The sequence below is a fragment of the Myotis nattereri genome (assembly GCF_964212035.1).
Source record: "Myotis nattereri genome assembly, chromosome: 1".
NCBI lineage: Eukaryota > Metazoa > Chordata > Mammalia > Chiroptera > Vespertilionidae > Myotis > Myotis nattereri.
This window is the reverse complement of record NC_138075.1, coordinates 135,478,821-135,503,683: the sequence shown is the minus strand read 5'-3', so window position 1 is coordinate 135,503,683 and position 24,863 is coordinate 135,478,821. Positions and strand designations below refer to the sequence as shown.

At 41.3% G+C, this 24,863-nt stretch overlaps 1 protein-coding gene across 2 annotated transcripts in view; it reads right to left on the bottom strand.

Annotated features, from left to right (window-relative positions):
- The window catches only part of PLXDC2 (plexin domain containing 2), a 416,262-nt gene that overhangs the window by 16,558 nt on the left and 374,841 nt on the right, over nucleotides 1-24,863 (bottom strand). For both annotated transcript variants that reach the window (XM_081103903.1, XM_081103904.1), the window contains exon 13: nucleotides 10,415-10,575. In XM_081103903.1, the coding sequence (XP_080960029.1) occupies nucleotides 10,415-10,575 (161 nt within the window). The remainder of the gene's footprint in view (nucleotides 1-10,414; nucleotides 10,576-24,863) is intronic.

The window sequence follows — 24,863 nt, the reverse complement described above, 5'->3', positions numbered from 1 at the left end:
ATACAAATGGAAGCATATACCATGTTCATGGATTGGAAAAATTAACATGATTAAAATGTCTGTAACAGATCGACATACCTTTATGTAGGGTGGGGGGTTGAGAAGAGATGAACCAAATAACTTACATACTTACTAGAGGCCTGCTGCATGGAATTTGTGTACAGGTAGGGTCCCTAGGTCTGGCTGGCGATCAGGGCCAATTTGTAGGGTGACTGGTGGGGTGATTGGGGGCCCCCCACTGACACCTGCCTTGGCCAGCCTGGTGTTGCCCACTTGCTGGCCCTGACCCCTGCTGCCTGCCACCCCCACCACCATTGCTGGTCGGCCTCCCTCTGAGGGGTGACTTGGGGCAATGAGGGGGGCCACCGCTGGCACCCACCATGGATGGCCTGGGGCCTGCGAGCTGGGGGCAGCTCGTGCATTGAGCATCTGCCCCCTGGTGGTCAGTGTGCATCATAGCAACCAGTTGTTCTGCCTTTCGGTCAATTTGCACATTAGGCTTTTATTATATAGGATATGCATAGTCCATGGACATGGGCAATAGATAGTGAAGACCTAGGGGTTTGGGTAGGGGCTGGAAAGAGGAGGATAAAGGAGAGGGTAAATAGGAGATATCTGTATTACTATCCCATCTAATAAAAGAGAAACATGGTAATTAGCGTACGGCTGCTACCCTTCCCATTGGCTAATCAGGGCAATATGCAAATTAACTGCCAGCCAAGATGGTGGCCGGCAGCCAGGTAGCTTAAAGTGAACATGAGGCTTGCTTGCTTCAGTGATGGAGGACTCCAACGTTCCTGCCTGCCGCTGCCGGCCTCTGAGCTGCAACTCTAAGCAACTATGTTACAAATATAGAAGCTAAACAAAACCCCAGAAACCTGCTTTAGTCGCCGGGCTTCAGCCAGCAGGATTGCAACATTGTTTCAAATACAGAAGGTAAACAAAGGCCAGAAACCTGCTTTCAGCAGCGGCGGCCTAAGATCTGGAGCCAAGACTGAGAGCTAAAGCTGGCCCAGAATAAAAAAGAAAAAAAAAGAAAAAAAGGAGCAGTTGGGAGCTTCAGTCACCCACCATCCTGAAAACGTCCCTCAGCCCCTCACCCAGACTGGCCAGGCACCCCAGTGGGGACCCCCAACCTGAAGGGTGTGTGACCAGCTGCAAACAGCCATCATCCCCTCACCCAGGCTGGCCAGGCACCCCAGTGCGGACCCCCACCCTGATCCAGGACACCCTTCAGGGCAAACCAGCTGGCCCCACACATGCACCAGGCCTCTATCCTATATAGTAAAAGGGTAATATGCCTCCCAGCACTGGGATCAGCGGGAACGAGAGGCCTCCTGGCACCGGGATCAGCATGACAGGGGGCAGCGCCCAAACCCCCTGATTGCCCTGCTGCTCTGTGTGTGACAGGGGGCGGGGCCACGACCTCCCTATCCGCCCTGCTCTGTTCGTGACAGGGGAAGACGACCCAACCCCTGATCAGCCCTGCTCTGTGCCTGATAGGGGGAGCTCCCCAACCCCCTGATCGGCCCTGCTCTGTGTGTGACAGGGTAGAGCCATAACCTCCCCATCAGTCCTGCCCTGAGTATGAGAGTGGCGGCGCCCCAACCCCCTGATTGGCCCTGCTCTATGGGTGATAGAGGGCGGCGCCCCAACTCCCCTATTGGCCCTATTCTGTGAGTGACGGGGGGAGCTCCTCAACCCCCTGATCGGCCCTGCTCTGTGCGTGACAGGGGGGAGCTCCCCAACCCCCTGATTGGCCTTGCTCTGTGCGTGACAGGGGGTTATGCCGCAACCTCCCCATCGACCCTGCCTTGAGTATGACAGGGGGCGGTTTTCCAACCCCCCAATCGGCCCTACCCTGAGCGTGCCTGAGGGTGGCATCGCAACCTCACTATCCGCCCTGCTCTGTGCATGACAGGGGGCAGCGCCCCAACTCCCCAATCGGCCCTGCTCTGAGCCAGACCAGGGGCTGCACCTAGGGATTGGGCCTGCCCTCTGCCACCCGGGAGCAGGCCTAAGCCAGCAGGTCGTTATCTCCCGAGGGCTCCCAGACTGCGAGAGGGCACAGGCCGGACTGAGGGACCCCCCTACCCCCCCCCGTGTGCACAAATTTTTGTGCACCAGGCCTCTAGTCAATAATAAAAATGTATTTTAAAAAATATATGGAGTAAATAAGAATTTCTAATCTTCTCTTCTCTACAAGGTTTCCTTTATAAACCATCATTGTCCAATAGAAATACAGTGTGAGCCACATACATAATTTTATGTGTCTAGTTTCCAGATATAAAAGTGAAATTAATTTTAGTAATATATTTTACTTAACCCAATGTACCCAAATTATTTTCATTTCAACATGCAATTACTAGAAAAATTAGTGGGATATTATATATTCTTTTTTATTCAAACTTTGAATTCTTGCATGTATTTTACATGGGTCTCATTCAAGGCTAGCTACATTTCAAGTGCTAAATAGCTACATAGGGGTAGTGGCTACCACATTGACAGCAGAGCTCTATAGCCTGTATTTTCTCCAATCCTGAGGGTAAGAATTACAATCTATGTAAAGGCAAGCTCCATTGCCGTTGAAATCTCAGTGCCTTCCTCAGACATGAGAGGCAGTGCTCCTATCATGTTTGCGTTCTTCTCTACTACCTTTAAACAAGTTCTTAGAACTGATTCCTTTTTCTCTGAGGGTGCTTCCAGTACTATTTTGCAGCCATTGCAGCAAGATGAGAATTCTTAATTTTTACTTTTATGTTATTCAAAACAACAATAAAACCCACCAATATTTTATTCATAGCATCTATTTTTTTAAGGTATTGATCATCTTGATCGTTAGGGTCATGGACATTTCTCTTCTTTTATATTAATACTAGAGGCCCAATGCACGAAGATTTGTGCAAGAATGGATCTTCTTTCCGCTGGCTGCCGGCACCGCCTTTGCTCCAGCCGGAGCCACCTTTCTGCCTTAGCTCCAGCATGGGGCTGCCTTTCTGCCTTCCTACACTGCCCAGAGGCCTGGAGCAGCTGGGGCAGTGCAGAATGCCTGTGTCGTCTCCATGGTGATGACACAAGAGTCCTGCCCTGCTCCTGGCCTCTCAGCACCTGCATATGCAAATGAACCCACCATCTTTGTTGGGTTAATTGCATACTCATCCCTGTTTGGCTGGTGGGTGTCAAGAAAGTATGGTCAATTTGCATCTTTCTCTTTTATTAGTGTAGACTAGACTCTGGTGGCTGCTGGCCAGGGCCAGGGCCTTTCTTCATTCCGTGCCGTCCCCTTGTGGTCAGTGCACGTCATAATGAGTGGTCAAACTCCCAGTTGGTCAAACTCCCGAGGGGACAATTTGCATATTAGCCTTTTATTATATAGGGTAGAACAATCAAATCTGTACATAAATGTTTAAAGACCAGCTATTATTTAAAATACTAAGAAAAGTCAAGGGCAGTGTTGAAAATAAATTCTTTTCTAATTTTGCTTGTCTAAATTATTTTGTTTATAGTTCACATAGAATACTTCCACGGGATTTTTTTTTATATGATTATTGCTTTTTAATATTATTTTCTTTACCTTCATTTAGATTACATTTTATGTATATTATTTAAAAATCTTAGTGTTATGCAACACTAAAATTTATTATAAATCATAGAATGTTCATCAAACATAATGTAGAACCTAAGGCATATTTAATTCTTCTAAAAAATTAAAGACAGAGTGTCATCAAAATCTATTAAAAATTAAGGGAGACATGCTTATTTGAATGTTTCCTATTTTGTTTCAAGATAATAACCTTAAGAAAAGATTTTAAAGCATGTTAGTTGCTCTTGCATAACAGAGTAAATCTGGGTCAAAATCAAATGTCTTTTTAAAAAATTACTGAGCAAAGCCAGGCAGATAAACATGAAATGAAAACCATTTAGTAAAATGTCCAAAAAATGCTCAATGTAAGATCTGAAGAGGATGATGGAGTAATACAGAAGATAAATTCATGAAATAGACTGTTATGCCAGATAAAGACTGAATGTCTTAGGAAAATGGAGCTCTTGTACCTTATCATGTACATAAATACACAGCATATAAATAATTAATTCAGTTATTGTTTAATATAAAATATATCGGGTGATGATTTGCTTTATTATCAAGGCTTCCTCACCCTCATCTACTTTTCTCTTGGTTTTTATTTACTTTATTGCATTTAGTCATGTTTACTTAGAACTCAATAGAAGACTGTATTTCTAGATTAGATTTTTAATTCTCACTTTATCCCATTGCTTATCTACAAACAAGAAGTTTAAAAGCTGAAGGCCATGTAAACACTTCACCTGAGGAAAAGTATTGTATCCACAAAATATATAATAATTGGTCCAAATTTTCTGCAAGAACAAAACATAAATAATGGCCACTGTCTTTAGCATCACTATCAATAAACACTAATGACAGTAGCTATGTAAATTGGTGTACACATTTTGGCAACATTAATTAAGTATCTTTAAACTCTTTATTTCCTTTTATTCTATTTTTGGGAATCTATTCTAAGTACACAATGTATGCCCATAGGTATACATCTTCCTGTATTTCTACATACAGTGAGGCAACATGGCCCAGTGGTTAAGGATATGGTCTTCTGAGAGCCTTGCCTCAAATTCTGACTGCACCCCTGACTAACTGCATGATGTGGAGCAAGTTACTTAAATTCTGTGCCTCAGTTTCCTCAGATATGACAGGGAGATAATCTTAGTGCCTCAAAAGCCTTTGTGATGATTAACTGAGGTAATAAGCATAAATCACTTCCACTAGTGCATTTAATAAAATTACAGTTACCATTATTATGTTCATAATGGGGCTTATGATAGCAAAGAGTGAGAAGAGCTCCCATGCTCCACAGTACTAAATTAGTTGCACGAACTCTTCTTACATGCATTGGAAGATAAAGTCATTAAATTGTATCAGAGTATACACAGTGTTTAGCACAAGAACTAATTCCTGCAAGTGTTCAGTACAGTTTGTATTTCATTGTGAAGTACACAAGATACAGATTGGATCACATCTCATATCACTGAAATTTGGGTGTCTCTTATGGTCAAGGGCATGTCATAGTGTAATGGATACTGCGTGATGCATATTGCATTTGATGTATCTGTGGTAGGCAAAATAACAGCTTCTCCAAAATGTACATGTCATAATTGCCCAGATCTGCCAATGGCACCTCATATGGCAAAAAGAAGACTTTGTAGCTGTGTTTACATTAAGGACCTCGGGATAGGGTGATTATCCTAGATTATCCATGTGGGCCCAAGGCAATCACAAGGGGCTTTATAAGAAGAAGGCAGAGGTTCAGAGTTAGCAGTAAAAAATGTGATGACAGAGCAGACGGTGGCATGATGCAAAGGGGCCAGGAGCCAAGAGATGTGTGCAGCCTCTAGCAGCTGAAGCCTGAAGCCCTGCTGACACCTCTAACTTCGTTTGACTCAGTGAGAATTGTTGTAGACTCTAACTTCCAGAGCTGTAAGATAATAATTATGTACTGCTTTAAGCTACTAGCAGCCACAGGAAACTAATACACAGCCTTAAATGGGCTGAAATGAGCTTCTCTTTTACTTAATAGGCCATGTGAAGCCTTCAGTGCTTTCTGAATTGCCACTTAGCCTAAGAGGCAATCAATGCAGAGCTACGGAGTGAATGCTGAATGAAATAGTATACAGCCATTATAAGGAGGTTTACAAAGAGTTAGTAAAACAGGAAAATGTTATCTGATAAGGAAAGAATGTCAATTTGCATTTCAGTGACATCACAGTTATATTAAGTGGGCAAATATCAAATTATGCATATAAGAACTCCAAAAGAAAACAAATTAAAATAGTAAGAGTGATTGTTCCTGCATGTTGGGACTGTAAATGACTCTTTTTTTCTTCTTTTTACATTTCTGCAAATTTTCTATAATGAACAGGTATTGTTTTCATAATGCCAAAAAGTACATCAATTTTATTTAAAATTTAGATGTATAATATGGGATAAAAAAGCAATTTATACAATATTGGTTCATTCCATCTCTTTATGCACAAATAACTCTCATTTAATTGGTAATTCAGCCCGACCAGTGTAGCTCAGTGGTTGAGCATTGAGCCATGAACCAGAAGGTCATGGGTTGTGGGCTCAATCCCCAGTATAGGGCATGCAGGAGGCAACTGATTAATTATTCTCTCTCATCATTGATGTTCCTATCTCTCTCTCCCTCTCCCTTCTTCTCTGAAATCAATAAAAATATCTTAAAAAAATAACTGGTTATTCAAAGCCTTCAAATTCATAGATCTGTTATTTCACTAACTATGCAGTCATCATGAACCTGTATCTTGTTTTGCAAACCTGGGTCAGCTTGAATAACAGTAAAGTTATAATTATCACCTTCAAAAATCATCCACTGAGCAGCCCCTGTGAGCTGTATGAGGACAGCAGGGTGTCAGAGGTAATGATTTAAGTAGACACTGATAGTTGACTCAGTTGGAAGGAAAAAAGGCCAAGAGGGGAAAAGCTGGGAACCTGCAGAATGACTCAGCTGCACTTGAGTGTGGAAAGACCAGACAGTCTTCCCAGAGCTACGGCTCGTTGACGGGGAAGTCTTCCGCCCCTCAGAGCCGTGGTCTCTTGTGTTATGAGGGAAGAGGACCAAATTATCTCTATTTGTCCTTCTAGCTCTAAACATTCTATAAACACACGCATGTGTAAGTATTTATACAAACACATGGACATCTAGGCTCTGATTATAAAACAATAAGACTGATTAGAAAAGGCAAATGCCAGAAAAATGCTTTCACTATTCTATGGTCTCATTTTTTATTCATACAGGGCTGCTGTGTAAAGTAGGTCTTTTGCACTGTGCAATTTTCCGCTCATACCGTCACCATCAGATATTTCACAGTATCTTCCTTTTTACGATGTCAGGAACTACCCTGCACAGTGTATTAAAAGTCTTTACCATCTGAGGGGTTACAGCAGCAGCCTGTTGTCTGGTTAGTTGCTGAAGCTTTACAGCTTGTCACTTGTCAGCTCTCTGAGGCATGTATTCATGACCTCGGGGAAGCTTTCTACTTCCTTCTGTGAAAATCCAGTACATTAACAACACTTAACAGCTTTCCAACTAAGTGCAGTGCCTGATAATTTCTCCATTCTTATGATTTTAAACAAGATGCTAGTTCTAGAATACATCATATGTAAATTTTTAGTGGAATCTTGAAATGCCCTAGTATACTTTTTTCCCCAGGAATATTAATGGGATACCTCTTATTTGAAAGAAACTTAAGTGATTTACTCCATCCAAATCCTACAGAACTTAGAAGTCTGTAGGGTGCAATAAATCATGTGCATACTTTACTTTAATACAGAACAGAAAAGTAAACGCAGGAGAAAGATACAATTATATTACAATGGACAGAATCTCAGAGGAGAAATAGATTATGTCCAGCTGTCCAGAAAGAAAGATGGTTCAGGGAAGCATACAGGGTACATGGCATTGGAGACTGTTTGCATCTTAAATTCAAGAACTGAGGTGGAAGTGGGGGGCTTTCTTGGTAGAGGAAACAGAATAAGCAATGCCTTGGTGGCAGGGAAAATTTGGGGTGTGCAAGGAGAAGAGCAAAGAGTGAAATCTGATGGCACTCTCAACTTGAAGTTGGGGAGCCATGGGTTACAGACTGAAAAGATGGGCAAGACCCAGTTCTCCAAGGCCTTAAACTCCGACCTAAAGAAGCTGCACTTGGTTCTACAGACAGTAGAGAGCCACACAGGGCTTCTGAGCAATTATTTGTCTTTTCACTCACCTCTCTTTTTTAAAGGAAACAAAGGTAATTTTGACTCTGTACTTTAAAAAGAATTATAATTTCTTATTCAACAAGTGAACAAAATTCTAGGGAACCTTTCTGTTTATCAATCTATGAATTAGAAAATATTTAAACTTTACATGTTTGAAACTCTGAAGGGAAAGGTTTCCTTTATTGCTCTAGTATTTATTTGGTGTTGGAAGAGCAGTGAGGCTATTAAGACGTTGGAATGAAAGCTGCACATAGAGGGGCCGGTAAGCTCACTCATCCGGAGGCTAGAAGGTGACTTGGTCACCCTGGCTATATCCGATGGGCTCCAGCCTTCCCAGTTCAGGCCTCTGGCCAACAGGATTGGTTGTGGCCCTTAATAATCAGACCACGGTCCTTCACCTGAATAATCCAGGGCACTGGCTCCAAATCTATATTCCATGCATAGGAACACAACACTGACGCACCATGGTGCTATTTTTTTGTGTTTGTACGAGTGTGTGTGTGTGTGTGTGTGTGTGTGTATGTGTGCGCACGCACACATACACATACACATCTATACCTTATATAATAAAAGCCTAATAGAAAATTGTTCCCTTGACCGGGAGTTTGACCAGGAGTTTGACTGCTTGCTATGATGTGCGCTGACCACCAGGGGGAAGCGTGGAACATGGTGGGCATTGGCGACATGCTGCGACCTCTCATTGGCTCCCTGGGGGCGGGGGTGATGGGGAAAGAGGTGCGGTGAGAATGTGGGGTGTCCACTGAGCTCACTCTCACTCCCCCTGCTACCCTCTCCCGGGATGTCAGGGCTTACATGCCAGGGAAGCTCCTGTGGTCAGGTGCCAGGCACCAATGAGGAGCCTGCCCGGTACTCGCGTGGCCTCTTCTGGGTGAGCTGGGCCACAACTGCTGGGGCCTCAGGAGCTGGTCGGGATCCCCGTGGGTTCACACAGGAGCCAGTCTGCGAGGCTGACCAGGAGAGTGTCCGCTGCCTGCCCAACTTCCGTGCTGTGGCACTGGGTAGCTAAGAGGCCCATACTGTGCCCCAGACCATAGCATCCAGCCCTGCTCACCACATCTCCATGTGGGGACTCGGGCACTGTGTGGGGACTCAGGTGACAGGGGTGCGCGGGGGCTTGGGCGCCCAGGTGCTGCCCAGAGCCCAGAGATTATCTGGGACTTGCGCTTCCACACCAGATGCTCATGCTTCAATCGCCAGCCAGGCCTAGGGACTGCATCTGTGCATGAATTTCATGCACCGGGCCTCTAGTCTATGTATATAAAAGGCTAATATGCTAAGTGTCTGTCCAGGTAATGACATCACATAGCAATGCCCAGCTTCCTCTCCCTAGCGACTAGAAACTCCTTGCAGTTTCTTCAGTCCAGGAACATGACTTGCTTTATAGCCAGATGGAAACATTTTACACTTTAACTAAATGTCTGTGAAGCGTTTTCCTATGCCTCATCTAATTTTATCCTCACAGAGCAGAAGTCCTGGAGTAGGTAGATAGGAGACTTGGTCGAATCCTATTTTCTTTTCATTAGCCAGAAAACGTAGATTTAGAAAGCTTAGAAACTTGACCTGACTGAAAAGAAGTAAGAAATGGTGGGCCTTGAAAATGACTTTAGGTTTTCTCACTGCGCAGAATATAGTCAAATACTGCTGCAGCTAAATATTTTACCCCTTGTTCTCCCTGCGTGATCTACAATAATAATCTGCTTTGTGTTGATATTTACTGCTGTGTTGCTGACAATTACACGAAAGAGAAGTTGGGGTGCTTCACTGGGCTGGAAAAAGCTTAGCTAAATCAGAAAGCAGGTCTAATTAAGCAAGTTCATTCTATATCTGTAAAAGGCTAGGTTGACTCATGCATGTGCGATATATATAAAGCTCTCACTGGTGCCATTCGCATGTGTGTGTTTCGATCTGTCATTGTCAATCGTGAATTTGGTTGACACTTCTATTATGGAGAAAGGGCGAATAGCGATATTAAAATATTTATTCTAATTAATTTCCTTTCAATGTGCACAAATTCGTGCACCGGGCCACTAGTATAAATATAAAAATGTACATCATTATACAAAGTTGTGATGGCCCATGCCATTATATTATTGTTATATCTGTTATAATATAAAGCTATTATTTTTCCGGAATAGTTTGTGAACATTTTGAGAGCAGGCCCACCCGATAGTAACTTGCATGCTTCCAGAACTTAATTAGCATTTATTGATTAACTGACTTAAGAAAAGCTCTTTAGCCTCCAGCATATGCTGCATTTCCTTCTAGAATCAGGAGAAAAGCTGGTTAACATATTGGGTATAAAAAGACAAAAAAAGTACGGTTTCCATTTTCCTTTAGATCTGTGAAAAGCAAGATAGGTTATTTCTTTAAAAACTCCTGAGATGAGATAACTGAACTCATCACATGAAAACAATCTATCAATGTGTGTGTGTGTGTGTGTGTGTGTGTGTGTGTGTGAGAAATCAGCCAGCTCCCAACTGCAAAATGGAGAAATAATGTGCAAAATATTAAATACAGGTGATGTTAGCAAATGGAGAGAGTTTGTAAATTAGTATGGTTGTATGTGTAATACTTGCAACTTACCTCAATAAAGAAGATGCTGGCTGCTGATGTTGGATGGTGATACATGTAGACTGTCACAAGAATGGCTGCTGCTATAATGAGGACCAGGATGAGGATTCCAACGATGAGGCCAGCATGCAGGGCTCCCCCTTTCCTCTCGGCTGCACTGTCATCTGTGGAGGCTGAGAGAACAGCACAGCTGTCAGGACCTTCAGGTGTGTACCCTTAAGTGTGAATTTTCATTGGAAGGAATATTTCGATTTTAAGTAAAGTACTGTTGGATATTTTTATTTTTCTTCCTGTGCAACTTTTCTTTTCCATAACACCCATTTTAGAAGTTAGATGCTCTTTATTTGGGCAATAAAAAAATCCATACTATTAGTGATTAAACTTATATTTATAATTGTGTTATAATTTACAGTTCAATAAGCAAGATCAATAGCCTTTGTTCTAAAAGTACTCCAGAAAATCTAAAACTCTAACTATATAATAACCTTAACTTTGATTTTTCTTATTAAACCCCTGGCCCTTTTACCTATGGGAAAATTGATTACTTTTAGAAAACTCCTCTTTCATTTTCTTGTGGAAATTTTAAATTGAAGAGTATTAGACATGTTTTTTGTGACTATACAGGCATTTTCAGAAAGTCTGCATAAGTTCAAAGGATAATTTTCAAAATCTGTCTTAAACTGCAATGCTCTTTAAAAGTATAACAGATGGAAGCTAAATGACCCTCAAATAGTTTTATCACTATCCAAAGGGAACACACAGCATATAAAAATATCCTACTATGCCACAGAGCAATACAAATTTCTCTAACTCTTACTGAGATGCTTTCCACCATAATACTCATTTTCAGAGAGGTATTACTGAATTTCTAAAGTAATAACTTTCCAACTTAAAGTCAATCAACCAAATAAAAGTAATCTATAAAGTATTATCTTGTTCTAAAAGTCTGTAATCTTTGATGACTACATGGGCATCTAGAGATCTTTTTAAATTATGTGCAGCAGGTAACCGTATCTTAGTGCAAAATAAAACTGGTATTTTTGAGTGAGAAAATTCATTAAGAGTCATAGAAGTTTTAGAACAGTGATTCCTAATAATTTCGTTACCAATTTATGTCTTTGTTATTTTCACCATTTGCCTCTATGTTTTAACGATTTTTTGTCTATTAAATCTCATTCAATAAGCACCAATTTCTTTTAAAAAAATTTTAATACAAAAAATATGACTGCCTATCAGAATGTGTGGTGAATGCTAAATAACAGAATTCTAGATAAATCAAAGGAACTTGACCTCCCCAATTTTCCCACCCTTCCTTTGATGTTGCTATTGTTTGTATTCTCTGCTTGAGATCCTTATTGTTATTCAGTAATCTTTCTCCAAATCAAATAAAGATTAAAACCCTAAAGCTTTCCCTTACCTAGCAGCAATTCATTAGTGAAAGAATGTAAAATGCAAAGAGTAATTCATTCTATAAAAAGTCATTTACTGGGAGAATTCTGGGAAGACAGCAGTAAAGTATCAGAATTCTGTCTCTCCAACTAGATAACAATTGCACTGGCAGAATCTGTCTAAGACAGTGATTTTCAAAGTGTGCCGGGGCACGCACACTGATGTGCCACAAGAATTTTTAAAACATTCAATACCTGACTATTTAGCCAGGGACACTTGACTTCTTTTCCCTTAGATTGTTAAATTAAAAATAATGACAACAGTCAATACAACAACAGTCATCTGGTGTGAATGAATCAAAACTATATATATATATATACACACTTTTTCAGAGTGGCAAAAATATATTTTTTGGTGTGCCATGGCATTTTAGTAATTAGTTTATGTGTACCATGAGATGAAGAAGGTTGGAAACCGCTGGTCTCCCATAGCTATTTTGGAACTCTGGACTATATTGAAGGCCTTCAACTTACCAGGGAAGGCTTAGCCTTAGACCATAAATTGTGGTTAATTTTAGTCAATTTCAGCTCTTAGCAGAGTAGTAGCCACCTATTCTTCACCCCTGAACCATGTGACAGGCAGCTGTGCATGTGTATTGATCACTGATTGGTGCTTCTGATCACAGAGGTGCACAGAGAAAGACAGGCAGTCATTGCTGTTGCACCTCCCCCATGACTGCAAGCCTCTTCCCCTTTGGTTGACTGAATTCCAAGGGATTTAAAGAGCCAGCATTCTTCTGCCCTGGCAAGTGTGGCTGAGTTGGCTGGGCATCATACTATGCACTGAAAGGTTGCTGGTTCGATTGCAGGTCAGGGCACATGCCCAGGTTGCAGGCTTGATCCCCAGAAGGGGGTGTGTAGGAGGCAGCCAATTGATGTTTCTCTCTATATATTTCCCCCCTCTCTCTCTAAAGTCAATAAAAAACCATTAAAAAAGATAAAAAGAGTCATCACGCTTCTTATTGCTTCCCCTTTTACTTTTGTCATTTTCCCCTTTTCGGAGCCAGATATGAACAAGTAGAACACTCAAAAACAACTATGTATAAGGGGAAAATTTAAAAGTGACAGTGCACACCCAGAGAGAGGCTCAGAATAGACTTGAGAAGACCTTAAGTTTACACTTCAAGCTGAACCTCAATACAGAGACAGCCTGCAGCAATAAAAACACAACACAACACAACAACGCAATAACCAAACCTAGCAAACCCTGAGGTAGGAAAATAATTTGATTCCCAGAGTTACCACATTATTAGGTTCAAATGTCCAGTTTCAAACAAAAATTCACAGAAAGGTGTGGTTCATTCAAAGAGAAAACAATCAATAGAAACGGTCCCTGAAATAGAATCTACTAGAAGCTGGGAGAATACTCAGAAAAGTCAGGAGGGACCCAGACTTTTATTCCACACCGAGGATTATCTTAATGCTCTTTCACTTATACCCAAAAGCCAAACAACATCCTCACCTCCACACAGGACAATTAAAATATTTAGCCTTTTTAGCTTTATATTGTGTATTCAAATAAGAGGAATTAATGATATAGGACAAGACACCATAAAGTAGAGCCTCAAAGCCACAAAAACAAGTATATACATATATTTGAAAAGTCTATCAAATCGAGGCCTTCTTTGTACTAGGTTGAAGACATTTTAAAACATAAATCATGCACAGAAATGGAATAGTATCAAATACAATATGCTCTCATCTGATGAGACTTTCAAGTTTCTAGTTTTTACTACTTTAAAAGATGCAGATCAATATTTAGACACAAAGAGGACTGTGAGAATTATCAAATGTATCAAAGCAATCTGCGGTGTGGGGCTAGTTTTAGTTATGATGATAGCAAAAACAACAGCTTTAAAAGGTATTAAGTACAGATTAGATAATATTTAAGATATTACGTAAATGTGTTTAATTTGCTGCATTCCAAGAAAAGTTTATGACTTGTTGATAAGAGGAAAGATTTAAAAAAAAGAAAGAAAGAAAGAAGATAGGAGGAAAGAGAAGAAAGTTTGATATGTTTCTTCAAAGTGTAACATTTAATTTTAAGCCTCTATGTCTTCTTGTTTTTTCTATGACTGACATTTTTCAAGGTTTACAGCACATAGCATTGATATTCTGTTAAAAGTACAATTCTTCAGTATGATAAAAAGATTTTTATACATTGCTAAAGTGATCTGTGCCCACTATTAAATCTTGCCAATAACTTAAGTCCAGAAATAAAGTAAAACTAAAATACAAATGCTCCTTGTCTGAAATTTTATTCACTTTAGAACTAACTCTTTCCTTGGCTTTAAAAAGAAACACCACAGCCCATAAATTCTGCTTTGTATTAATGTCCTTTGGGGGACCAAGAGGCTTTGGACAAAGTCTTGCACAAACTTGTTCAAAATTCATAAATCTTATGCAGATAATGTCAAAATGTTCTTTTTAAAAGATAAGTAAAGTTAAACTATAAATGCTCAAAATGTTAGTGTTCCATTTTTGGCTTAAACACACACACACACACAGACACAGGACATTCCCTATGGAATATTACCTAACCCATTTATAAGCTAAAGCATGTAATGGAAGAAAATCAAGTGATACAATTTTTCAATAAATTAACTTCCCTTTTAAAGTTTCCCTTGTAACTGATCTCATTTTGTAGCTCATATATTTTTCCTCTTAGCTCTTTTAGCTTTTCTATAGCCATGATAATTTAGTGTTTCTCCTGATGTTTTATGCATTCTCTTATTTTTTTAAATCCTCACCCCAGGAAAAGGTTTTTATTAATGAGGGGGGGGGGGAGAGAGAGAGAGAGAGAGAGAGAGAGAGAGAGAGAGAGAGAGAGAGAGAGAGGAACACGGATGTGAAAGAGAAACAATCAGTTGCCTCTTGTACATGCCCTGACTGAAAGTCAAACCCAGGACACTTTAGTGCACAGGATTGTTAGGTTAGGTGGCTCAGGAGGCGGCGCAAGAAATAGAGTCCAGTGAATCAGAAAAGAAAGGAAAGGAAAAGGTTTATTCTGCGTCCCCGGGAGACCCACGTACCCCAAGGACAGGGCACGTGGATTCACGCCAACAGGGAGGGGGGTGCTTTTTTTATACTGCGGTTGGGTGAGGGGCGGGGACATGAGCTGAGGAATTCTCTGCTGCAGGGAATGGGCGGAATATTCAGGACGAAGTTCTTATCTGTGTGGGGGTATGTGAATTCAGGGAGAAGCAGGTATCTGTGTATGCCTTTTCTCCTTCTCTCCGCCACAACTGTCCCCTCCTCTGAACTGAAAACTGCTCTGACCTCACCCCATCCCCCTCCACCCTCCCCAAAGGAAAAATGCGGCAGTTTTAAAATCCAAGCGGCTAGAGGCCTGGGAACAGGCTTCACGACCTGCTCCCTCCCTCCCTGCCTTTTCTCCAGCCTCCAGGTCCCTGGCTTCCACTGCTCCTTCCATTTTCCTTTGGATATCAGCGCATTCTAACATTTCTTCCCACTTTCGCTGCAATACCTACCTCAGGCTCACCGAGTGCCTCCCACCATCCCCGAAGAAGATTCGGCGACACCATCCAGGACCGGATGACCCATCATTCCTCACAGGCTCTTACCTGGCAAGGCACCCTCCAATTTTGCTCAGGTTTTTCATATTTTCAGGTGAAACAGACACGGAATGATGAGGGAATCATCAATTCTACTGTCTGGATGGGAAATCCTCTAGTGTCACTCTCTATTTATGAACCCTGGACCTACTCCTATGCCCACCCTCATCAACACAACTTTCCATCTACTCTCCAACATCAATCCCTCGTCCTCTACATCCTGCTGGATTTCTGTCACTGGCTCGAATCCTCATCATAGCCACTCAATTCCAACCTATTGAACCATCTAACTAAACTCTCTCTAGAAATTCACAGCTCCTGGCCAGACGTCCTGCCCATGGCCCTGACCAAACTCTGGCTACACCAAGGAGCCCCACTTTCTTGAGCCCTTTTGGCTCTTCTTGCTCAACCACCGTCTTCTTACTGATCCCCCTCCCCTGGGTACGTATCTCCCATATCTGTCTTTAACCAGGCAATTGCTCCGAGAACAGGTTTCTGCCCAAGCCAGAGCCGACCGACCAGGACTCCCAAGTCCAGCCCTTCACCCTGGTGACTCGGTCCTCCTTAAGAACCTGCAACCACAAGCCTTGGAACCTAGGTGGACTGGACTTCACACTGTAATCCTCACAGTCCCCACTGTGGCCAAGCTGCTTGGCGACCTGTCCTGGCACCGCCTCTCCAGACTCAAGAGGACCCCGGAGCAGCATGACATCTATAAATGTGAGGTGTTGGGCCCCACTAAGGTCTGCCTTAACCGCCCTCCCTTCCTCCTTCCTTCTCCTCCCTGCCGTGTGCAACCTACACCCACCCCCACCCGCTTATGTGTGGAGGTTCAAGGTCCGTGAAACCTACTACCAGAACAGCAAACAAGTCACCTGGCAGGTAGGATCTCAGGACTGCCCTCTGTTCGGATGTCAGAAAAGATCCAAATGGCTGTCGACATCCAGTCAGTGTCCAAAACTGGCTGACCCTATGTCTGTTTTGCTTACAACCAGCGGAACCCAGACAGATGTAATCAAGATGTCAGCACCTATGGGGTTGCCACGGGAGAGACTGTCATACCACATCGCAGCCAGTCTCACCAAGGCCAGCCCAGGTACCTTCTTTTGGTGCAACGGCACCTTAAGGAACTGCATGAACTCCTCTGACCCCGGGCCTTGCTTCGTGGTCACAGTAGTTCCCCAACTAACCTTGTATGGAGAGCCGGAGCTCACTGGTTGCTCCCTCCATCCCATCCCTGGACCCGCCGGGCTGCCTTCCTCCCTGCCATGTTAGGGGTGAGTATTGCTGCCTCAGTAGGCCTAACTGGGGGGCCCTCGGGAACAGTCTGGTCACTGCTCAGTACTTTAATGACAAGCTCCAGTTAGCCCTGGAGTCTACTACCGCCTCTTTTTAGCCTCCCTACAGTGACAAGTGACATCAGTAGCCCAAGTAGCCCTGCAGAAGCAGCTCGCCTCAGACCTTCTGATTGCAGAAAAAGGAGGAACCTGTATATTCCTTCGGGAAGAATGCTGTTACTACATCGAGTCCGGAGTAGTGGAGCAAAACAAAACGTACAGACCCTGACTAAGCTGAGTGAAGAACTACATGCAGGACACTTCCAGGACAACTCTCCTTCCGGCTGCTTCCAAAGCCCCTTAGCCACCTGGGTCCTACCCATGATAGGGCCCCTGATTCTCATCTGTGTCTTTTTTCTCCTAGCCCCCTGCCTCCTCAAGTTCATCCACTCCCGGATCGCGGAGATGTCACGAGTGACTGTGAATCAGCTCCTGCTCCATCCCTACGCTCGGCTCCCCTCCGACCTGCCTCTGCCAAACCCTGGCCTTTAACTGCCCCCCTCTTCGCCGCCCGTGGTCAGCTGGAAGCAGCCAGAACGAGTCGCCGTCCCTTATCACCAAAAGGCCGGGATGTTAGGTTGGAGAGAGCCCAGGATCAGATACATGCAGACATGACAAGATAATGGACTTCCCCTGGAATTTCTCACAGATCAAGGTGCCAGACACAGATACCTGCTTCTCCCTGAATTCACATACCCCCACACAGATAAGAACTTCGTCCTGAATATTCCGCCCATTCCCTGCAGCAGAGAATTCCTCAGCTCATGTCCCCGCCCCTCACCCAACCGCAGTATAAAAAAAGCGCCCCCCTCCCTGTTGGCGTGAATCCACGTGCCCTGTCCTTGGGGTACGTGGGTCTCCCGGGGACGCAGAATAAACCTTTTCCTTTCCTTTCTTTTCTGATTCACTGGACTCTATTTCTTGCGCCGCCTCCTGAGCCACCTAACCTAACAAGGATGACACTCTAGTCAATTGAGCCACCGGCCAGGGCTATTCTCTTATTTTTCATAATTCTCTTAGTTCTTTCAGCTTCTTAATCATGGTCTTATTACTTTTTTGGGGGCTTACCAATCTGTCAATATTATGTAGGCAGTAGGGTACCTTGAAATATTATACAAGCTATACCTAATCCACAATATGTTTCACTGTGACAACACATTCATGATTCACATTATGACATCTCCATAGGAGAGATTTGGGTAAGTGCTGTGAAAAGATGTTACAATGAGTGCAAAAGACACAGCTAAGTGCATTATGTATGGCGAGAGCAATAGCTCGCAGGAGCAGCTGGCCCAGATTCTCTTTTGCAGCCTGTGCTACTACATGGCAACTGTGAAATTTCATTCAGGGAAACTTCTGGGCTAAAGGAGCTTAAGGTATGACAACCTTTTAAAACAATAATCCATTGCTTTTTATCTTAGAAAAATGACGCTAAATAAAATTACCATGAAATCATATTAAAAGAAATGCTTGATTCCATCAAAATGAGGGATTTTGGAGAGCAGCCACAGCCCAGCGTGCCTCTGGCCTCATTATGCGATCAGAGCTCTCCTGCAGCGCATATCTGAGCACCTAAGAGCAAAGGGTTCACAGTATGATGGCTACACAAAACCAAAAATAAACCTTTGGAGTAATCCATTATCATTTTTCATTTCTTATGTGTATGTACTACTTTTAAAAAGTAATATACCTATGCCTCCAATATTTTCTGCAACCAAGCTCTTTAAAAGACCTACTTTTTAAAGTTTTCCTAACATCAGCATTCTATACAAGGTTGTCTTGTTTCTATATTTAAAAATACATTAAAATTATTTTTGAACAATAAATCTTTATGTATAACAATCCACAGAAAAGAAATCCTAGTACCTAATTCTCCAGCAAAAAAAAAATAAAATAAAATAAAATATTAAACTAAAGAATTTTGTGGAAACAGTTTCTCTTTTAATTTTATGCCAAACCCTTGCAGTGGTTAAGAAATTAGGGTTTTAAATTACAGAAAAATCTTAGAGAGTTTCCTAATGAGCGTATTCACAGTGCTTTTGGAACACCAGAAATACGGTTGGAAAAATACTTTCAAGATGCAAGGGTACAGAGTGACTCTAAGCCACCAAGTCACTTATGTTAAGAGTCCATTTATAGACAAACTTTTGATTATAATAATGAATGCTTACTTTCTTATCAAATCCACAAGGTTTTCTGAACAGGGAGGAAGAATCCTCTTTAATACCTCCTATCAATGGAAAGATAGATGTGTGTCCAATCTGCTCAGCTAACATGGAACCTTCGTACCTCCTAGGTCAATATGAGGCTTTCTTGAAATTATTCATGGAAATGGGATTCATTCTCCTGCTGAAGTTTAAGTGCATGTTGGTTGGAAGCAAGGACATCTCAATGAATAGTTTTTCTATTGGAAAGATCAAGTTCTATCCCACTTGCACCTGCTCCGAATACCTACCCCTAGGAAAACAGGCCACCAAGGTCCTTATGGGGTCAACTATCCCAGAGCCCAGCAGTAACTGGGAAGTTGGATATGAACCTGCAGCCAAAATGTGAAAAAAAAAAGCCCAGCGGCCAGGGCTCACAGTGGCAGTAAGCTATGTAAATAAAATTGACCTTATGGCGATTATCCATAAGCAGCTTCTTTTGAAAACTGCTGAATATTAAACCAATTGCTCTGGTACCTGAGTTTATGTTAGAAATTAATGAAAACCCTTGGGCTTCCTACGAAAGCATGGGCTAATTTAGTTGCTGTAGATACCAATCTGGCCAGTGTGTGCCTCAGGGTTGAAACTTTAGTTCTTGATGTCCTTAACCCCCATAAAATGCTTTTGTTATTTGCTGTGGTTTGATGTATACAATCCGCAGGAGGGTGAATGGGCAGGGCTACATGAATGTGCTCTGTATCTCAAGGAGACAATCAGAAACTGGGGGGGGAAAAATTGAGCAGAGCCTGGAATTTCATTTTAGTTTGTGTTACCAGAACTAATAAAATATATCAAGGGCAGAAGGAAAATACTGAAACCGCTGAGAACCAGTTTTGCAGGCTATTTATATTTCACAGCCTAGTATCAATACTGGCAAAACGTGGCTCAGATAATGACCCTAACAGGGACAGAATACACTCGCCTGCCTGGGAAGAAAGATGCTATAAAATTCTATTTGACACAATTGCCTGCCTCACGGGTCCTGGAATATCAAGTTTCCTGAAACATGAAGTGCCATACGTTGAGCGCGGGATAGACTATGATTAGGAGGTGAGCACTAGTCTCAGCCTAACCCTTCCCATCAAATCAGCTGTGTACATGGCCCCACTCACAGGTATGCAGAGCTCCCCTAAGCTTTACATTTGGAAGGGCTTTGCTCTCAAAGTCTTGGGGGATGAGATAGGAGGAGCCACAGGCTCATTGGACTCCTTGATTTGGCAATTGGTGCTGCTGTGTTCTCGGAGATCCTGCCTGGCTTTAATAGGGGGAGATGGCAGACAAATGGCTGCATAGTTGACTGAGCAACCTCTGCAGCAACCCTCCCTGCAGGCCAGGATGGCCAGGGGAGCACAGCGCCTGCTCTGACACCAGAGCATTTGGTGGTGTAGCCCTGTATGTCCCGTATGAACTATGTGACCCCAGACGAATGAGTTAAGTCTGCGCTTCTAGTACTTCATGTGTAAAATGGGATTATAATCGTTCTTTCGTTACAGGGTGCTTTAAGGATTACATTATATAAGTAGGCAAAGCCCTTAGAAGAGTGCCTGGTGGTATATAGAAACAGCCCAATAATTGCTAAATAATTTTATCATTATTAGTAACTACGCAGGGTGTAGTTAAAACATGAATCAAATAATCAGAAGTGTTAAGTTTTGTGCATACTGATTAGAGAAGGTGCTTTGCTGTCACTTTCTCTCTTTTTCTTTTTCTTGAGGTAAATTTTGGATCCTTGAAATACACAGATCTTAAGTGAATAGTTCAACAAATTTTTATAACAGTAAATACCAAAGTAACCATTAGCCAAATCAGAACACTTCCGTGGCCTCAGAAAGTTCCCTTTTCCTGTTTCCGGTCAATGTGTACCACGCCCTACCACACCCCACCATGGGCAACCACTGTGCTGATTTCTACTATTGTAGATTAATTTCACCTGCATGGAATTTCATCTAAATTAACTATGCTATGCACTCTGTCATGCGTATTTTAAAAAATGTATCTGTGTCACTGCATGTACCACTAGTTTTATTTTCTTTCTGATGAATAGTAAGTCCACTGTGTGCATATACTCAATTTATTTATTATTTCACCACTGAACATTTGGATTCTTCTCCGGTATTGGTAATATGAATACAGTGGCTATGAATATTCTGGTAAATATTGTTGTGAATGTGTTTCTCTTGGGTGAATTTTTAGAGGTAGAATTTATGGCTGAAAAGGAAGATATGTTTAAATTTGTAAGAAACTGCCACTTTCTAGTTACTGTATCTTCAATATCAGTGCCATGTCTTTTTAGTTTTATTCACATGAATTTGTATTTCATTGAGGTTTTGGTCGGGTGCCTTTTTATTACTAACTAGAGGCCCAGTGCACAAAATTCATGCACTGGGGGGAGGGTGTGTGTGTGTGTGTGTTTGTGTGTGTGTACCTTAGCCTGGCCTCTGCCCTCTCGCAGACATCCCTCTCACAGTCCGGGCTCTCACAGTTCAGGACTCCTTGCTCCTTACCGCCTGCCCTGTTAAAGCCTGTCACATATTTGAGATTTTTCCAGATATCATATCGTTACCGATACTTGTTTGATTCTTTTTATAAAGAAGATAGTCTATAAAACTAATATTTTGAAATTTAAGATATATTTATAGTTTAGTATGTGATCTATTTTGGTGACCATGTAAATGTATACTTGAAAAAAAATCTATATTCTGTAGTTGTAAGGAACAGAGCTCTGAAATATCAACCAGAATAAGGTGGTTGACAGTGTTGTTTAAATCTATATACTTTCTAATTTTATTATTTGTTGGCCCAATTTTTTAATGTTGTAATATCTTCCTGATGAACTGACCTTGCTACCATTTTAATACTTTCTACTCTTTTCTTCTGTTGATACTCTTTGACCTTAAGTCTATGTAATCTGTATTTATATTGCCACTCTATTATTAGGTTTTCATATATTTTTTCATCATTTTACCTTCAAGCATTTTATGTCTTTATGCTTCATATTCATCTCTTATACAGTAGATAACTGGGTCTTGCTTTTGAAAAAGTCAATCTGATAATCTATGCTTTTAACTGGAGTGCTTATTATTTTTACAGTTAATACAATTATTGAGATAACTGGATTTGGATCTACCACTTGCTATTTGTTTTCTTTGTGTCCAATATGTGGCCCATTTTTATTCCACTCTTGCCTTCTTTAGGTTAAACAAATATTTCTTAGAATTCCATTTACACTTAGCTCTGCATTTTTGTATTTTTTTCTTTAATGGCTGCTGAGCATTATGTTAACATATGTTAAAATTATAGAGGGAATGAGCACAGAAAGGAAAGAAGGTATTGATGAGAGAGGGATGTAGTAAACTATTTAGCTGATGACAAATGGAAAGTGTATTGGTATTGAGAGCTACTTCTTGGAACCACATGTGTATTTCTTAAGAACTTCTGCTAAATAATTTTCTATGTTCTATGTTCTATGAGCAAGATAAACTCTATAAATCAACATGAAGGGAAACAGTGGATTCCAATGTGATTTTTCTTTATCTTTGTCTATGTCGGATAACAATTTTTTAAACTTTACATTGGACAATGAAACTGCAATTTTTTCAGGTAAAAAAATAATAAAAAGGAAATTAACAATTCCACATGGTGCAACAAAATACAGAAAGTGTAACTATCTTTATCAAGATAAATGATTGCAACAGATAAACTATACAAATTTTCACATATATTGAAATGATTTGCAAGATATGACAGACATAATGCTTTTGGGGCCCCTGCCTCTGCTGAGTAAGCTGTGTTCTGTACATGTAGACAGAGGTAATTTCTTGTTGCCACTAATTTGTTTGAGGGGAGTCATGAGGTACAGGTAAGGACCAATGGATGCACTCAGAGTAAGATATGTCATTCTTATGGGACTCTGGTAGAAAGAAGTCAAGAGTTCATTTAGTTCTTGGAATGCTAAGTGTGGTCTGTGAATTGGTGGTACCTGCATCACCTGAGAGTCTATTAGAGATGCAGTGCAAAGGTTGGGCTCCACCCAGAACTCCTACAGCACACAATGCATTTCAACAAGACACCCCCCTCGCCCCAATTATTCTGATGCTCATACTATTTCGGAGGCATTGCATCACACCACTAGCTCACAGTTGACTTCCCATGGGAGTCCCTCGGGGGCTTAAGATATTGCTGCCTGGATCCCAGCTCCAGGGGTCCAGTTTAACCAGACTAGAGGACGGTCTGAGCACTGGGGGTGTTATAAGCTGGGATAATAAAATTAGATGAGAATAAGCAGGTGATTTCAATGTACAGAAAAACTTGAGAACCACTACTCTGGATACCATTTTTTTTTTTGAGAGAAATTTTTAATTCCTGGGGATATTAAAAATAACATTCTGAAGTATGGCATATACATACTTAGAATAGAGTCAGTGCTGTCATGAAAAGTAGTCAAACAGAGCAATAGATAAAACCAAATGACAAGGTGATTATGTTTTTTAGAAATGGAAAGCAATAGATATTCAATAGCCTGTCAAAAGGAAAGAACAGTTTCCCTTTGCTTACAAGGCTGTGACCTGTGCTGAAGAAGTAGATGAAAAAACACAACAACAAGGGGAGACAGGTAGAAGAAATGAAAGATAGGTTGCTTTTATTATTTATGTATTAAAATAAAAAAATAATTCGACTGAATGATAAATGAAACACTAGACCCTTGGTCTGTCACTACAGACTAGGTCATAAAAATATACTCAGAAATGTTCCAGTGAAAAAGTCAGAATAATGTTCTAACATTTTCTCTTTGAATAAAAAGTCTTATGATATATTCAGAAATGAAAAACTAAACAACAGTAACAAAAATTAGACCAGCCATTCCATAGTAGCTCATCAAAGTATATCTGTTTTAGCTCTTTGAAATCACTTTGCAGGCTTGTACCTAAAATTAATTTAATCGTGTTCTGCAAACTGCCTCAATGTAGCTATTTCAGCATCTCTTTGATAGAGATACCACATTCTGTCTAAAGAATGCAGCCTTTTAGAATCCAGGTTTAGTAAAATTCCTAGAAATAAGAAGAGATGACAAATGCAGCACCACCTGCATAATACAGCTGCCGGGAGTGCTGACAGTATTTAAATATTAGTAGCAATGAAGAACGTAGAGTCAAAACTTATTTTTAACTTAACTTTATCAAAGGGAAGAACCATTAGAGGAACCAAGAGAGAATGCAGCTTTTGGTACTTGGATAAATCTCAACCAATGAATTTTAAGTAATAAAATAAAATCACCGGATTTTAGAGCCAGAAATCATTTTAACATCTGCAGTACAGAGGAATGGCACAATTCAATTTGCTAAATTGAATTGAAATGGGTTGAAGATTTTACTTTTCAATTAAAAGAACTTGCCATTGATTTAGTTTTCAAAAATCTGTAATCCTGGATATCATTTTGTGCACTTTGCATAGGTCATTCCTTTCAAGTGGAACTCTTCTAATAAGGTTTTGCTCAGAATTAGAAATACAAAGATGTGTTTTTTTAATCTCTCTCCCCCTCCCCCAGCGCCACCACCCCAATTACAGTTGACCTTCAATTTGGTGTTAGTTTCAGGTGTACAGCTTAGTGGTTAGACATTTAAATACCAAGGTGTGGCTTTATTTATTTATTTTTAAATATATTTCTTTATTGATTTCAGAAAGAAAGGAAGGGAGAGGGAGAGATAGAAACATCAATGATAAGAGAGAATCATCAACCGGCTGCCTCCTGTACACCCCCCACTGGAGATTGAGCCCGAAACTTGGGCATGAGCCCTTGGCCGGAATCAAACCTGGGACCCTTCTAATGCTCTATCCACTGAGCCAAACTGGCTAGGGCTCAAGCTGTGTCTTTAAATGCTTATAACTATTGTGCACAT